This window comes from Chinchilla lanigera, unplaced genomic scaffold (genome assembly GCF_000276665.1).
Source record: "Chinchilla lanigera isolate Chin_1 unplaced genomic scaffold, ChiLan1.0 scaffold00047, whole genome shotgun sequence".
Taxonomy (NCBI): domain Eukaryota; kingdom Metazoa; phylum Chordata; class Mammalia; order Rodentia; family Chinchillidae; genus Chinchilla; species Chinchilla lanigera.
Window position 1 is genome coordinate 8207070 of NW_004955448.1, and position 16078 is coordinate 8223147.

Below are 16078 nucleotides of genomic sequence, written 5' to 3' on the forward strand. Positions count from 1 at the left end.
ATTGCGTTTCTTGGATTCTCCCGGTTAGAAGCAAGTCTCAGATCCTACTGGCACTCAAGTGATGGAGCATTATACCAGGGAATGAGCTGCTGGAAGTCACCCTAGAATTCTGCCTTCTGCCTTTAATAGCTTTAAATATATACATGCAAAATGTAATTTGTACGTACTACAAAGCTGAATACAAAGAAGAAAAATACAAAGCTTTACTTTGAAGTCCTCATGTTTAATGGAAAAGACATACATTTGAAAGACGGAAAAAATTACTTTCTATGCTTGTCCCATCTTACAGTTACTGTTTTGGGTGGGAGATATATCCAACTGTCTAAATTTTAGACTATACTAAAAGGAATAATTAAATACATTACTATGAAAGGCAGACATTTAATTCTATGAATGGCTTAATTTGAGAACCATTTTTACCACATGTTAGTGGCATTTGTGTAGAGAATATCAATGTTATGTAATATCTGTAAGTAAGTGGTTTTATTCATTGCACATTAATTAAACTTTTCTAGCTAGTTATTTTTAAAAATACCCTCGACAGACTGATTATTATCGGAAATAACAGTCCTTCCTCAGAATAAGTAGCTCATGGATCCCTTAAAGTTGTTTTCCGACAGTTTTAAATGGCATATCTACCGAAGTCCCTTCATTCACAGCTTCGCTGTCTGGCCCCACGCCAGCTGAGGGCGCACTCTAGCTCCTCTTCCGTGTTTGCTTCCGACCACTGTTAGGGCCTGAACTCTGTGGAGAAGCCTGGTGTCTTAGGCCCTTCTTCTTAAGAGATGATTGCACTGGTATTTAGTGGAAAACAGTATGGTTTGAGGATTGCTCTTTTGACATTAGCAATTCCTGTTATGCATAGTCACACGAGGCCAGGATGCAAATCCCTACAGATACGTGGTCACTTCTCTACTTTCCCTCTCTTTTGCCTGAGCAACTGCCACGTTGATGCACTGCAGCCATTCTTCTGCATTCTTCTCATCTTTGGCCTTGAAAATGTAGGTTTTATTGTCTGTGAAGATTTCAAAAGCCCGAGGGAGAGAGCGGTCCCTGCGTTTCTTGGCTACCACTTTCACACTTTGTACTTTGCTGAGTTCTATTGGAGACTCATCAGGATCGTCTTTCTGAAAAGCAGGGGAAGGAAAAAACATGAGCTCGCTCCAGGTCTCTGGCTACTGGGGAATTTTCTAAGACAGCCAGATCATTTACTTCTTATGGCTCAAGATCTTGGTTATTCTGGGTGCTAAGGGTCAAAGAGTCATTAGAACAACTAAGGAGTAAGACGTATTTTGATGCAAGTTAGTAATTTTATACAAAGTTATTACAAGTGGAAGTGGGAAAATACTTAAGTCACAGTTTTTTGTTGATTTTCTATTGATATAACATTGTATTAAGAGAGCAAAAGACAGCAGTACAATTTGGAGTACAATTAACTCAGAATTCCAGATAGTATAGGAGGTACAACATTAGCTTTGCCTTTGTTCTATTTCTGAGAAAGTATTTTCCATGCCCTTAATTAAATAAAAAGGGTTCCAATGTTTGAGTAGATGAAACTTTTTTGAAATCCCTGCAGTTTCGGAAGAACACTTTGTTTACAAATGCACTGTGAAGGATTATTTAATGAGGTTATGTTTATCTTTTATAAAAGCAGAGGTTTAAGGATCTCTGCGACAGCAATGTCATCACTCTAGGTTCGTGTGGATGGTTCTAAGGCAATTAAATGCTCCTTTAAAGTAATTTTAGGTCTTAAATATCCCTGAATACTTCTTGTCTACTAGAGAATGTAACTGTGATTGAGAATCTTGCCAATTATTCTTTCCCATACCTCTTTTTACAACTACTCTTTTACTTTGCAATGAAAAGGCACCCTTCTACCCATCCCAAACTTCTTATGGTGCACTGTCTGGTTGTCAAGAGCAACAAACAAACAAACAAACAGACAATTTAACACATGGATGTCAGGGAAGTATCCCTCATCCAAGACAATTTAATTACTCTATACCCATTTCATTAAGATATTCCATTTCCCTTTTCAGTGTTTAATAATTATCTGTTAAATGTGCTATCGTACTAATGGATTTTTATGAATTGCATAGTCATTTAAAAAGATACCATAATCAGAAAAATCTTGATACTTAGAGACTGATGGTCACAAGAAGGTAAAACAAATTTCAATTTATATGAATGTTTCTATTACAATGAAAAATAGTTGGGCAATTTAAATAAAATAATGTGGAGAGACAAATGGAAATATGATTTCAAGAAAAAAGCTAAATATTTCTATTAAAGAACAGTTAATTTTTAGAAAAATGAATGGTAGTATATATAAAAGTGCTATGGTGTTTTATTCCAATAACTACTGTTAAAGAGCAGATTTGATCTTTTTATTTTAAAGTATTAATATTTATGATTTAACAGAAATTTCAGTTTGTGCAACTGTTTAAACTTAGAGTGAAGGTATTGATGCAACTTAAAATGTTGCAGGGTATTCACTGTATTTCTCAAAATCCTTCTAAGGGACATATAGAATAAAATTTGAAGATATCTACACTAGACAAGGCTTTAACAGCCTTTGTTTTATATTAAGCATTTCACAGTAAAAAGAAACTATTTCTTCAAATTAACTTGTAGTATAAAGAAGAAATTAAAATGTTGTCATAGAAATGTAAAGAGCAGCTGCGTGTGGTGGCGCATGCTTGCAATCCCAGCACTCAGGAGGCTGAGGCAGGAGGATCGTTGCAAGTTCAAGGCCAACCTGGGCCTTGAGTTCAAGACCAGCCTGAACTGCATAGCGAGACCCTGTCTCAAAAAGACAAAAGAAAAAAGAAAGAAAATAAAAGAAATCTAAAGAGGAAAAGGGAATCAACTAAGATAGTAACATATAGAAAATCAAAGTATATGGTTGCCTAGTTGGGTGGCGGAGATTGAGACCTTAGGAATGCAAAAGTAAAAAATTATACTATAGTCTTTCAGCCACAGTTTTCACTTAAAAATGCACATTTCTCTTATTTGAAAGGGACTTCAGTAGGACTGCTGACCACTTGCTGATTATTGTGTCCCTGAAGGTTTGAGGTATTTTGCTACAGCCCTTCAAACTATACTGTTTCCCACTATTTGAGCCAGAGCCTGTCAGATTTCTGCATGCCAAACCATTATTCCCTGATAAAGATTCAAATAAGTCAGCTAATTTTAAAATAGCATATTCTTTAAACCTTACTAAAAAGCCCCGAATTAAGAAGTATACAGGGTATTATTTAAGTTCTGAAAAATATTCTCACAGATTAACTCTGTTTTGTCTTAAGGGATCTGAGAAATCATAACATCTTCACTCCCATTCCTAATTTCTTGAATAAATACAGGAAATTGAAATGGTTGATTTAAATATTTAAAAAATGCTTCCATGTGAACCTACGTTAAAGATATTTCTTTAAATCGTTAATAATTATTTATATTTAGCTTGTTATTATACCTCCATTACAGAAGGTCTTCTACCACAGGAAAGCCCATCTCTGGGGTATAATGCACATGAAGAACGCAACATGAGTTCAAAGTGTCACAAAAATATTGTTTCATTTAAAAAGTTAACAGAAAGTTTTGTTAATTGAAGCTCTTCTCACATGTTGCCATAGTTCAGATGCATTATACTTGATTCCTGTTACTAAGACATTCAAATAAGTTGAGAATGCTAAACATGTGGTAATATGCCCAGAGTGAACTGTAACTTTTAATTATTGTAACACCTTTCGTTAATTACAGTTTGTTTTATATGATGGTTAAGTTTACATATCAACTTGGGCTGATATACAGGTGCCCAGATAGCTGTTGAAATTTCATTTCTGAGTATGTCCATAAGGGTGTTTCCAGAAGAGACTAATGTTTAAATCCACGGACTGAGTAAAGAAGATCCGCTCTTGCAGTGTGGGTGGGCACCACTGGGAGCCTGGGTAGAGCCAAAATGCAACAGGACAAATTTACTTCCTCTACTTGAGCTGATACGTCTTTTCTCCTGGCCTTAACATCCGATCTCCTGTTCCCTGGGCCTTTGGACTCTAGGACTTACGCTAAACTCTCTTCTACCCCCATCTCTACTCCTAGGCTTTTGGCTACAGAGTGTGAAGTGCACCACTGATTCTCCTGGTTTTCAGCCACTCAGGAATTGGACTGAATTGTACCATCAGTTTCCCTGTTTCTCCAGGTTGCTGGTGGCCTATTGTGGAACTTCTCAATCTCTGTTACTGCGTGAGCTAATTCCTGTAAAAATCCCTTCTCTCTCTCTCTCCCTATATATATACACATATATATGTATATATTCTATTGGCTCTGGGCCTGGGGATTTAGCGCAGCGGCACAGCACCTGCCTAGCAAGCGCAAGGTTGTGAGTTCAATTCCTGATACTGGAGAAAAACAAAAAACAAAAAAAGGGATTGTATACTCTATTGGCTCTGGTTCTTCAGAGATTGCTAATATAGTTTACCACTGACTCTGTATTTTAAATGTATGTGGAAGTAGTGGAGTATTCTCGTTTAGGAACATGCTGTGACATCATATTGCCTGAGCTTGACTCCAGATTTCCTTTCCTCACTTGATTGGTGCTGTCCCATGATAAGCCAGTTAAACTCTTTGAGCCTCAAATTTCTCATCTATAAAGTGGCAGCCTATCATAATAGTGCCAGCCTCAGACTGATCTGAGCATTGTTTGAGGCAATCCAGGGTGGCACATAACAAACACTGAATAAATGCTCATTATTATGATTGTATATCAAAATATCTAAGAAGTGGTTCAAGATCTTATTCCCCCTGATCTTGAATGAGTAGAATTTAATAGTAAATACTATTTTGAAAAGAATAAAAAGGGATAACTTTGCATTGCTGGTTGGAATGAAGTGCTATTTCAGAGGAATCCTACTGAAAATTCAGAATCTAGATATTTACTGAGTATTTTAGTTTGGATTGGAAATTATATTAAATTAATACTGATTAATTCTATTATAATTTTATCCTACTCATTAGCTGAGAACCAAATGAATGAAAGATAATAATACCTTTCCCTAACAAAACTGAGCTTTGCTGATTCTAGAAGGCGCTAAAAATAAATCCACCTTCACTCCTTCCCTCTGTGTACTATACCCCTTCCTCGGGTTTCCAGCCCCGAATATAACCTATACATATTTTTAAAATCAAAGTCAATATTATAAACCAAAAATTTAAGTGGGTGGTCCATCAGAAAACAAAACATAATATTTGAGTTGAGACCACAAAATAGTTATTCTACAGTCCAGCTTCTAAAATTTAAGTCAACTGAAAATGTTTAATGTTTAAATAATAAACTGAAGAAGGAGAGTGAGCCAACAGAGGACTTAACAGAGTAAACAAAGGGATATTTATAACAAATTACTATTCTGAGATTATAAAATAGAAGAGAAAAAATTACCAGAGTTTTAACTCAAGACAAAATATCTCCCAATTTGTAAGATCAAGACCTTAAAAAAAAATCAAGTATAAAAGAGAACAGACAAACTTACAGATTTTCCTTTTTGAAACAGAAGTTGATTTCCAGCCAGTGTAAAATAACGAGTTTTCCACCGTTTGATGAACTTCCACCTGACTTGCTTCTCTTTAAGCTTTCCCTCTATGAGAGGCTGGCCATCTTGATTTACAACTGTTGAAGGTAACAGAATGATTAAACCATTTATTTTCCATTATAGATTTGACAAGTGATCAAAAGTGAGAATTGTACAGTGAGCCAGATTCTATAAGCATAATTGAAATGTGGACTAATAAATTGTGACTTCGGTTAACCTTTCTCCCTTTGTCCCTAAAAGAATGCACAATTCAGACTGAAAAGTGAGAAAGTACTGAAAGTCTTCATTGAGATTTTCAAAAGCAATTAGTTCATGGAAACAGCCTCTGGTTAGCAGTATTTAGGTGAATCCAGGTATTTGGCTTTCTGTGCTCCTTGAATTTTTTGTTTTATGATACTCTGTTCCTTAGATTAGAATAACTAAATTAGTTTAGAACAAATTTGAATTCTTCACATAAATTAGTATGCCATGAGCTCATTCCTACTATTGATGTTGCTAGTATCTAAGGAATAGAAAACATTTAATGTTTTATGTCACATGAACTACTTAGAAATATAGTTTAATAATAAACCTACTATATTTAGCTAACTGGCAGCAAAAGTCAATGAAGTGTTCCCAAAGATGTTTTCCTGAAGCTGCTCCATAAAGCTGCAAAGGGAAATACTTCACAGTATACCCAACTCTTTTGCAGTTATTTTCACTCTGAAATACTTAAATTCTCTTTCTCCTCTATACATTCTCATCTTCCCCTAGTCAACAATGGAGCATTTATTTTACCTCAAAATGCTTCCTTTGGGAAACCTTTCACAAACTCAGGCCAGAGTAGCTTCCTTTTATTTGCAGACATAGAACATGGTATGTTTGCTTTTATATCAGGTATCTTTTGTAATTTGATCAATGTCTTTTTCATTAAATAAAGAGCTTCACAAAGGCAGGGTCTTTGCTTTTTTCACTGTTGAGTCACCAGGAATATAACACAGTGCCTGACAATAATGGAATCTATGAATATATGTTGCATGAATGGCTTAATTTTATACACAAGCAGAGTACATATGATTGCATATAACCATAGAATGGGAAGATCCATTCAATATCAGAAGTTGAGATGCTAAATTAAAGAATTTCACTCCTTTTACCAACTATACAAGATTTACTCTTCAAATTTATATTAGAGCATCTGACTTCAGTCTAGAGGAAAAATCCATTTGTAGTAGGACAATATGTGCTGGTATTCATTTATGTTCAATTTTTGTAATATCTTGAAATTAATGAATTTTTTTATCACTTTGGAAAAAATCTGAACAATGTCTGCCATGACCATATGAATATAACCTGTCTCTTCTACACTGTCAAAATTTTTGCTAGTGAAGGTCAAATAACGACTTCAGACAAAAGGGCTGTTCATTTTATCAGAGCATTTTCAGGATAAGAAGAATGAAGCATGTAGTTTTCATAAACCAAGTTGTATTAAGGTTGGCTTGGGTTGTTTTCTTCTTCCTTTGTTGTTTCATATTGTGTGACAACCATGCGATTAGTGGTCTAGTGTTGTCTTATTTATTTTTCTCATTGCTTAGACTAAATACCCAATGCCCAAAGTTAAAGGAGGAAAGGTTTCCTTCAGCTCATAGTTTGTAGAGGTTTCAGTCCACAGTCGTCTGGCTCCAAGGCAGGGCAGCATGGAACAGGTGCATCACAGAGGAGAAACAGTCCATGGCAAGCAGGCAAGAGACAATGAAGCAGCAAACGGCAGCTACAGCAGCAGCAGCCTGCCTCTCCCTTTTATCCCTTCTAGGCTACCCACCTTTTGGGTGACGTCATTCACAGCCAAAGTGGGACTTCCCACTGTCCACATCCAGAACCATGCTAAGCCAATGAGCAGGCTAACTGAGTAATCATGCACCCTTTATCTCAGCATCACACACCATCCAGACACCTCTGAAAAGCCCCTCTCATGACTGAATCCAAGCCATAACAAGTGCCAACTTCAAATTAAGGCAAAGAATGGGAAACACAAATCAAATATCTTGTTAAGTACTGATAAGGGCTATGATGAAAGTGAAAAAGGGAGTGAGTTACTTGGTACACATGCATTTAAGCCTTGAGGAAAAGTTGGGTATTTGAGGTGACGTTTGATTTGAGATCTCAGTGATGAGAAGTGGCTCCCCTCTTCCGGAAGCTCTGTGGTGGGTAATACTGTGCAGAGCAGTGTGCGGAGGAAGCAGGAACTCAAGATGTTCTAGCTGACATTCAATATCAATAAAACTGTTTCACTGTTCTCTTTGCCTTACTAGGCACCATCTAACTCAGAGCATTCTTAAAACTAGTCATGCTCTCTACAAATCCAAATTTTCCCTGAACTTAGTGGCTGCTCTTTTGTGGCACCTCCACACTTTGCAGTGAATGAAGGCACGCCTGGCACCTCGTCTTTCTCCGTGTGACACAGACTCCGAGGGCAGGAGCAGCCTCAGTGCTGTCCACCTAGGCTGGGGTTTCAGCAGCAGCAAACAGCACAGTCTCAAGGAAGTAAAAGCCCACCTGGGAGGAAAGAAATTTTCCAGAGGCGATCCAAGGTGAAAAAGGGCAAAAACAATTAAAAAGGAAACTAAACAAAACAACAAAATCCTAAGCAAAAAGTTAGATTTAAAAACACCCGTGGTCCATATTTCACATCAGAAAGAAATTGCTAATCTAAGTGTAATGTTCGAAGATCTTGAATATGACGTCAGAAGATTTAGATTCGAGTCCTCTCAACTGCAGTTCTCTGATCAACTGGAGGAAAACAACAATAGCCTTCTCCTGCTCCTCAGGGATGTTCGGAGGTCCAAAATCAAACTAAGGCAGTGTATGGGAGCACAGTAGCATGTGACAAAGCACGAAGCACTATGTCTTCCCCCCACTTTTATTAATGACTTTGTTCACAGTTCATAATTGCTTTGCATTTGTGCCGGGGTTTACCAATGAGCTGATTTAATGCCATGTTGTTTAATGACAGTGCATTTTTCATTTCTCTGTCTTTCATATTTACTCAAACATTTGAAGTAGTTCTGATACCTAAGAGGATGTGGAATAACGATTGACTTAGGTGATATGGAAGCACGTGGATTTTCTGGATCTGGCATAGGGAGTTAGCTACTGTATTTTTCCTCAGAGCAGATTCAAATACTGGGTGGGAGAAGGAAAGGTAAGAGATGAGGTGTGGCATCTTAGGAGAGGCCAATCCTAAGGAACCGTGGGCATCAGGCAGAGTGGAATCCAATGCTTTGTGGTGTAATATAAAGAGGGTCCAATTTCTCTTTTATCTCAAAAGCATAAGAATTTAATAATTCAGACTCTACATCTTATTCTAAGATATAATGTGATTCTGAATATGTTTTTAACTAATTATAATGAATTTGAACATAGAATGGTGCGTTCATGGCATATTATAATAGGTCAGACAGGACGGTACAAAGGCTTTCTCTGATGTCGGCCTACAGTTTATGGGGTAAGGGCACTGCTTTTGGAGCCACACCTGTATTCAAGCCCACAGTCTGCCCCGTACCAGCTTACTGGTCTTTGGCAAGTTAGTTAACTCCACTGAGCTTCAGTTCCTCCCTCTCTAGAGGGTTTAGGCTTCACAACAAGGCCAACAAAAATGCCTGCAAGGATGTGTGGCCAGCAGGATAACTGGGGGCTGGAACCCAGCCTGAGTTTTCTAGTTAATTCTACATGCCTGAGTAGACTACATTCATAAGGAGTAAAGGCACATAAAACTGCCATAAAGGTTAACCAGTGGTTTTGTTTTATTAAGACTTGATCACAGTAAAGGATCAATAACTAGTAACTACAAAATAATGATCATAATAATGTGAAACATAAAACAATTGTCATCTTTTTTATGGTATTGATGAACTTTTTGTGGCTTTTAGAAATACCATGTCTTAATGGCTTTAGGACAGGAACCAACTTCCTTTTCTGAATTAAGAATGTAATGCACTGGGTGAGGTAGCACATGCCGGTAGCACTGAGGGAAGTTGAGGCAGAAGGATCGCAAGTTCAAGCCCAGATTGGGCAATTTAGTGAGATCCTGTCTCAAAATAAGAAGAATATAAAGGGCTGGGGATATAACTCAGTAGTAGAAGGCCCCTTGGGGTTTGAGCCTCAGCACCCCCCCCACACACATAACAACGAGACCTTATATAAAAGTGACAGGAATGGTGAGAGAATTGCATGCTTTGTACTTGTACTTTTAATAAAATGCAGGTGTCAGAGGCAATTCAGAGCCCTAAAGGTGAACTCTTCTGTTTTTGAATAACGGATTACTTTATTCACCAAGACTGCTGTTCTCAAGTGACTTCAGTAATGGATTGAGCTGTGTTGGTTGCTCCCTATCCTCTCCAGCCTTCTACCTTTCCCTTGTGATACAGTGGGAGGAACAACAGTAGACAGTAATTTCCATCCAAGCTCAGAAATTCCTTCTACTGTATGCTTCTTAGTTTATGCCTCTTTTTTCTTAAAAATACTATATTGCATAAAAATAATCCATACTTGAGACTGCCATGAGTTTAATTTATGATATTTAAATTTTTTTTTGTCTTTTTGAGACAGGGTCTTACTATGAAGTTCAGGCTGGCCTTAAGCTTATTTTGTAGCCGGGGCTGGTCTTAAATTTGCAAGGATCCTCCTGCCTCAGCCTCCCGAATGCTGGAATTACAGGCATGCGCCACCACACTTGGCTTTATATTTACATTTTTATATACTCTTTTCTGTTGGTTAAAGGTATATTCTGGGAGAATATATATAAAGCCCAATTGCTTAGTTTTTAAGTAAAGCTGATGAAAAGAACATACATTTTTCCTCTTAAAATTACTTCAGTGAACTTTAAGAGACTAAGGCAGGAGGATCATGAATTTAATCCTAGCCTGGGCAATTTAGTGACTTCATGAAATTTTGTCTGAAAATAAATAATTAAAAAAGAGATTGGGGATATAGCTCAGTGTGAAGGTCCTGGGTTCATTTTCTAGTACTGCAAACCAAAACCGAAACCAAAGCCAAAACCAAAGCCAAACCAAATAAACAAACCAAGACCAAAACCCAAATAACCGCTTTTGGAATAATGTTTCCTGCAGAATCTATAGGGAATTTCTTTGATTGTATTGAGAATCTCAAATTTACATCAATCCCCTTCCATGGTCCTACTTTTTCTGGTGTGTGTAGCAGTTCCAGTAATACTAACTGTTATGGTTCGAGTCTAGATGTCCCCACAAAACCTCATGAAGTCATAGATGGAGATTTTCAGAGGTGGCTAATTCTAGTAATAATGCTAGAATTAAGGGTGGGTGATTACTAAATCAGTCCACTGATTGGTTTGGCACTGCCCTAATCCTGGTAGCCTAGATACAATATAAAGGACAGAGAGAGGCTTGCCTTGCCCCTTGCTTGCTTGCTTTGCTACCTTCTGCCCACCATGAACTCTTTCTCCTCTGCGATGCCTATGTGCTATGCCACCCTGCATTGGAGTCAGCTGAGTATGCAGTGAAGCCTCTACAAACTGTGAGCCAAATAAACCTTTTCTCCTTTAACTTTGGGTGTTGGGTATTTTGTCTGAGCAACAAGAAAAGTAACTAAGACAAGAACCATAATTACAGAAGATGTGCTTACAGAGGGATAGGAGCATAAATAGGGGGTGGGTGGTCATAGGAGCCACATTTAGTAGGCTGAATATCTGTGGTTTTTGAAACTAATAAAGATCATAACAGGGGCTGGGGATTTAGCTCAGCAGCACAGCGCCTGCCTGGCAAGCGCAAGCTCGTAAGTTCGATTCCCGGTACCGGAGAAAAACCAAATACAACAACAACAGCAACAAAAGATCATAACAAATGGCAAGTTTCTTATGAATATCTAGGCACAAAGAGGTATATTCAGGATCAAATTTATAACATTCTTCAAGATCCTATGGGGACTCAAATAGGACAAACTAAGAGTGAGACCAGCCCTATAAGGGCACTGACTGCATGTTTTGTTGCTCAGTAGTTTCATATCCATCAAAATGTAGTGTGCTTTCTAGACTTCTCTGATCAACTACTGAGTACGGATCTAAAAACTTCTCAGAACCACATCTTCTCAGCCTTTACATCTGCATTTCCCAAACTGTGTTCTGAAGGCCACTTCTGTCCCAATTTTCTGCTGCTTTGTTAAACTGCACTTTCCAAAGCACCACTTAAAACCTCCTGAGTCTGTTTTGGGGTGGGGTAAGGGATCTTGCATTTTTAAAAAGATCCCTAGGTGATTCTGTGTACCTTAAGAACTCCTGGGGAATTAGTATTCTCAAAGAAGATGACAGTACTAAGTCATATAATGTACAAAAAAGTAAAACCAAAATCCAGTGATAGGAAGAAGATTGTTGGGACCTTTCTATGAAATAAAAGAATAGGATGGTAGTATAAAGTCATATTCCTGTCCTTGGATTCAACCAATAAGCTCACAGAGAAAATGCTCAGAATAAGTGTTTGTGAAATTTGACTTACTGTTTTGTCAGTGAGACAAAAGTTCTAAGGAAACTTGCCAAGAAGATAACCTGGGCAGTAGTTCTGAGTGGTACATGTGGTCGCCTTTGTACTTTTATGAGAATCTCATCAAAGTAGATTGACCCACACTTTGCTGAGTAATGACTGACAGGGACTGCTAGGAAAAGGCTAAGAGGGTAGAAAAAAATGGAAATAATTGTGCATTCTTAGAATTAAACTTTTTCTTTTGTTTTGTTGAGACAAAGTCTCACTATGTAGTTCAGGGTGGCCTTGAACTCACTGTGTATCCCAGGCTGGTCCTGAACTTGCAGCAGTCCTCCTGCCTCAGTGTCTGGAGTGCTGAGATTACAGGCTTGTGCCATTACTTCTGGTGAAGTAAACTTTTAGTAAGAAAGAATTTCACACGTAAGCTATGTTGGTCCCACTTTGTGCATCAGTAGATCTCCTGATTAGACCTTACTGGTAACATCTGGCTGTAATACTTTAGGTGGTATTAAGCGTTGAACACCTTTCCACACTGTCTGAGGAGCTTGCCCAGTGCTGGGAAAACTGATCTGACAGGCTTGTGCCAGATGTGTGAGAAGGGGGCCAGCCTGTTTGAGTGGTACAAGCCGAGCACACTGCTGTAACCACTGTCCCACCCGCCTGCGTGTTCTTGGTATTCTGAAACACTTCAAGGTGTTACTTACAGGCTTTCAGGGAAGATTTTTTTAAAACACTAGTTCCATCTGTTAGGTTTTAGCACTTGGCCTCAAAACTTCTGGCAGTAGTAGAAGTTTACAGTGTCTGCACTGGCAGCTTTAGCTATAACTTGTACACCATCATGTGCCTTATGTTGTATATATATACATGCATGCATATGTATATAAATATATATATAAGTACACATACAGATGCTTCTAATATATGCACATATATCCATACCTCCAACATTCAGTTAAGTAAAATAATCTGTTTATCATAGTACTTTTGGAAAAAATGTATTTAAGGGGAGATTGTTTATGCAAAGAATATATTTGGTACAAAAGTTAGCTGTAAATGTCATCATGTGAATATCTGCCCTTTTCCTTCTAAAGTGAATTTCTTGCAAATTCATGAATTTAGGTTTTTGTCACTACTTGACTCGGGAAAAATTTTACTGCTTAAAGTTTTTGAACTCGCAAGCTTTAGGCATCCATTTATTTGCTACGCAGTCATTAAGCATCGAGTGCGTGCTAGTGACTGAGAATGCAGAGAGGACAGGCCACTTCTTTGAACTTGGTAGAGACTGGGAGACATAGATATTAATCAAGTACCACACATAAAAAAGCAAGATGGCGCCATAACCGGTGTTCTGGAAGGTGTTGGTCAAGGAGGTTACAGAAGTCTTCTGTAGAAAAACCACCTAGTATATTTTAAGAGAATTTTGATCATCACCTTTCACAACAATCCTAATTTATCTATGTAATCACATTAGAAATCTGATTTGCAGCTACAAACCCAGCTATTTTCAAGATACCTTTGTGCTTTTTAACAGCCACAGAGAGTGAAATAAATAAATTATCTCAATACAGTGCAGTCATATCTTGCCTAGGAACTCATCCATCCCACTGTCTTAGAAACTTGCTGTATAGACTATTCTTTTTCTCTCCTGTATTTAACTTCTCCCTCCCAGACGAGTTCTTTCCTTGGCCTTTACACGTGCTCAGGGGCTTAGCTTCCACTTTTCCTCCACTTATTGCTTTATTTCTCATCTTCTCTTTAAAGCCGAGAGGTCTGTCTTTTCTCCACTTCCTTGACTTCTTCCCCTTGGAGCTCAACCCTCTATCCTCAGGACTCTAATCCCATTACCTCTCTTATTGGCATTAACAACCTGCAAGTGGCCCGTAACCAGGCATGTGTCAGACATCATGCTGCTGGCCTCTTGGCAGCGTTCAGTTCTGTTGATTAATTCCTTCTTCTTCTAGTTTTATAACGTAACACTTCTCTTGTTCCTCTTGTGCTCTTTAGATAGTCCTTCTCAGCCTCCTTCCCAGTCCAGTCTCCTTTACCCAGCTATTTATTGCAGGAGCACTTTCCTTCACTGTATGTTCTCATCCCCGTCTATCTTCCTGCTTTAGCAGCTCCAGTAACCACTCCTTAAGACAGTTTCTAAGTACAGAGATGCAGTTGACTCCTCTGAACTCTAGCCTTTCCTTTCCTCTCAATTCCTCCACTACTTCCAAGGTAGCTTAAATTCAGTTCATGGAAGTTAAAACTCACTACTGCCTCTCCTTTTCACCCTGCGAAAAAGTCTTTTCCCAGCATTCTCCAGCTCAGAGTTCGTTCAATCTATTGCTCCAGGCAGAGACCCACTGTCATCTTCATTGCCCCTATCCAATCTGCTACTCCAATATTGAGAATTTTACCCTCTCAGTTGTATGCAAATCTGCCCAGCACTCTCCATAGCCCTGGTGCAAACTGACCTCACCTCTCACCTAAAATAATGGTAGAAGACTCCTCGCTGAACTGCTCAAGACCTTTCCAATCTGCCTCCCACCCTGGCCAAAATGATCTCTTTGAAGTGCAATTTTGATGGAGCTACATCTTGCATGAAATCCTACATAGCTTCTTATGGCTCTTTGCTAAAAGACCAGGCTCTGTAACAAGCCCCTCACACTCTCAGTGGACTCACCTGTCCCAGCCTCTGAAGTTTCATCTTGTCCAATTCTTTTCCACTCTGTCTCTGACTTGCCAAGAAGAATTTTTTTTCCATTCTCTGTACTCACTATACTTTTTTCACTTCTCCCCAGTGGGTTTTATAGGTACATTTTACTTTCCTGGAATTCCCTTTCTGCCCTTTTCACTGAATTACTGTCGTCCTTAGCCTTCTGATCACAACTCAGATTCAGTGCTTCCGGGAAGCACTTTCCAAAGGACACATTTCCATGCGCGGTGACTTGCATGTGGATAATCGCAAAGTGACTAGTGGGAAGTTTAAATCCTATCAGACAGGGGCTTGGGATTTAGCTCAGCAGCACAGTGCCTGCCAGGCAAGCACAATGTCGTGAGTTCGATTCCTCGTACCAGAAAAAAAACAAAAAACAAAAACAAAAACAAATAAATCCTATCAGACACTTTTACCCTCTATCGAGATAAAATTATTGGCTGTGGAAAAGGCAGAAGGAGCAGAGAAGTGTTGCTAGATGAGAAATGGGAGTTAACCCTAAGAGGTGTCAGGTTGACGGACCTCAGCTTGTTTCCCATCAAAGCTCACAAGTTGTTAGCAAACTGACTATGGGCTCTGTGTATATGTGAGCATGGAGATTTTCATATAATGCTGCAATTAGATTTCCATAATCTTGTACATAACAACTTTTCTTATAAAAAGTTAATTTTCCAAAAGATGGTATTTCAAAATTTCAGTTCAGTTTTAGTCAATTTTTATTTTTTAATTTTTAGATGAGGTTTTGCTATGTTGCCCAGGCTGGTCTTGAACTCCTGGGCTCAAGCAATTCTCCTGTGTAGCTGGGAATACAGATGCACACCATCACACTTGGCTTTTTAACATATTTTAAAAATGTTGATAAAGTGTTAGATTTTCTTAAGTTAAAATTTGAAAGTTGTATAACAAAACAAATCCTATTTTCTTTTATAGTTATCCCATCAACTTATGTGAGTTAGAAATTACTGAGTCATCCATCTGCTTATCAAATGCTTGTTAAGCACTCACTGCTATGTACCAGGAGCTGGGTAAGTCATATAGAGATGGATAATATATGGTTCCCACTCTTGTAGTGCTTTGTCTAGTGGAGGAGGCAGATGGCAACATGCCCAGTGCACGTCAGAAGTGTGGGCGGAAGTCAGAAAGGACAGAGAGAAGAAGAAATGATTTTGCCTGAGGGTATAGTGTGTGTGTGTGTGTGTGTGTGTGTGTGTGAGAGAGAGAGAGAGAGAGAGAGAAAGAGAGAGACAGAGAGACAGAAAGAGAGATGGACAAAGAGAGAGAGAGAGAGAGAGAGAGAGAGA

General features: G+C 38.5%; 1 protein-coding gene and 1 long non-coding RNA gene across 4 annotated transcripts in view; one reads left to right on the top strand and one right to left on the bottom strand.

Moving 5' to 3' along the window:
• Positions 1-202: 202 nt before the first annotated feature.
• The window catches only part of Veph1 (ventricular zone expressed PH domain-containing 1), a 216441-nt gene continuing 200565 nt past the window's right edge, over positions 203-16078 (bottom strand). For all 3 annotated transcript variants that reach the window (XM_005393090.2, XM_013518627.1, XM_005393091.2), the window contains 2 exons: positions 5526-5662; positions 203-1127 (listed from right to left, as the gene is read on the bottom strand). In XM_005393090.2, the coding sequence (XP_005393147.1) occupies positions 891-1127; positions 5526-5662 (374 nt within the window). In that variant the 3' untranslated portion in view covers positions 203-890. The remainder of the gene's footprint in view (positions 1128-5525; positions 5663-16078) is intronic.
• The window catches only part of LOC106149530, a 30441-nt gene continuing 18468 nt past the window's right edge, over positions 4106-16078 (top strand). The window contains exons 1-3 of the long non-coding RNA XR_001235783.1: positions 4106-4198; positions 5547-5671; positions 15708-15802. This is a non-coding gene — a long non-coding RNA (uncharacterized LOC106149530). The remainder of the gene's footprint in view (positions 4199-5546; positions 5672-15707; positions 15803-16078) is intronic.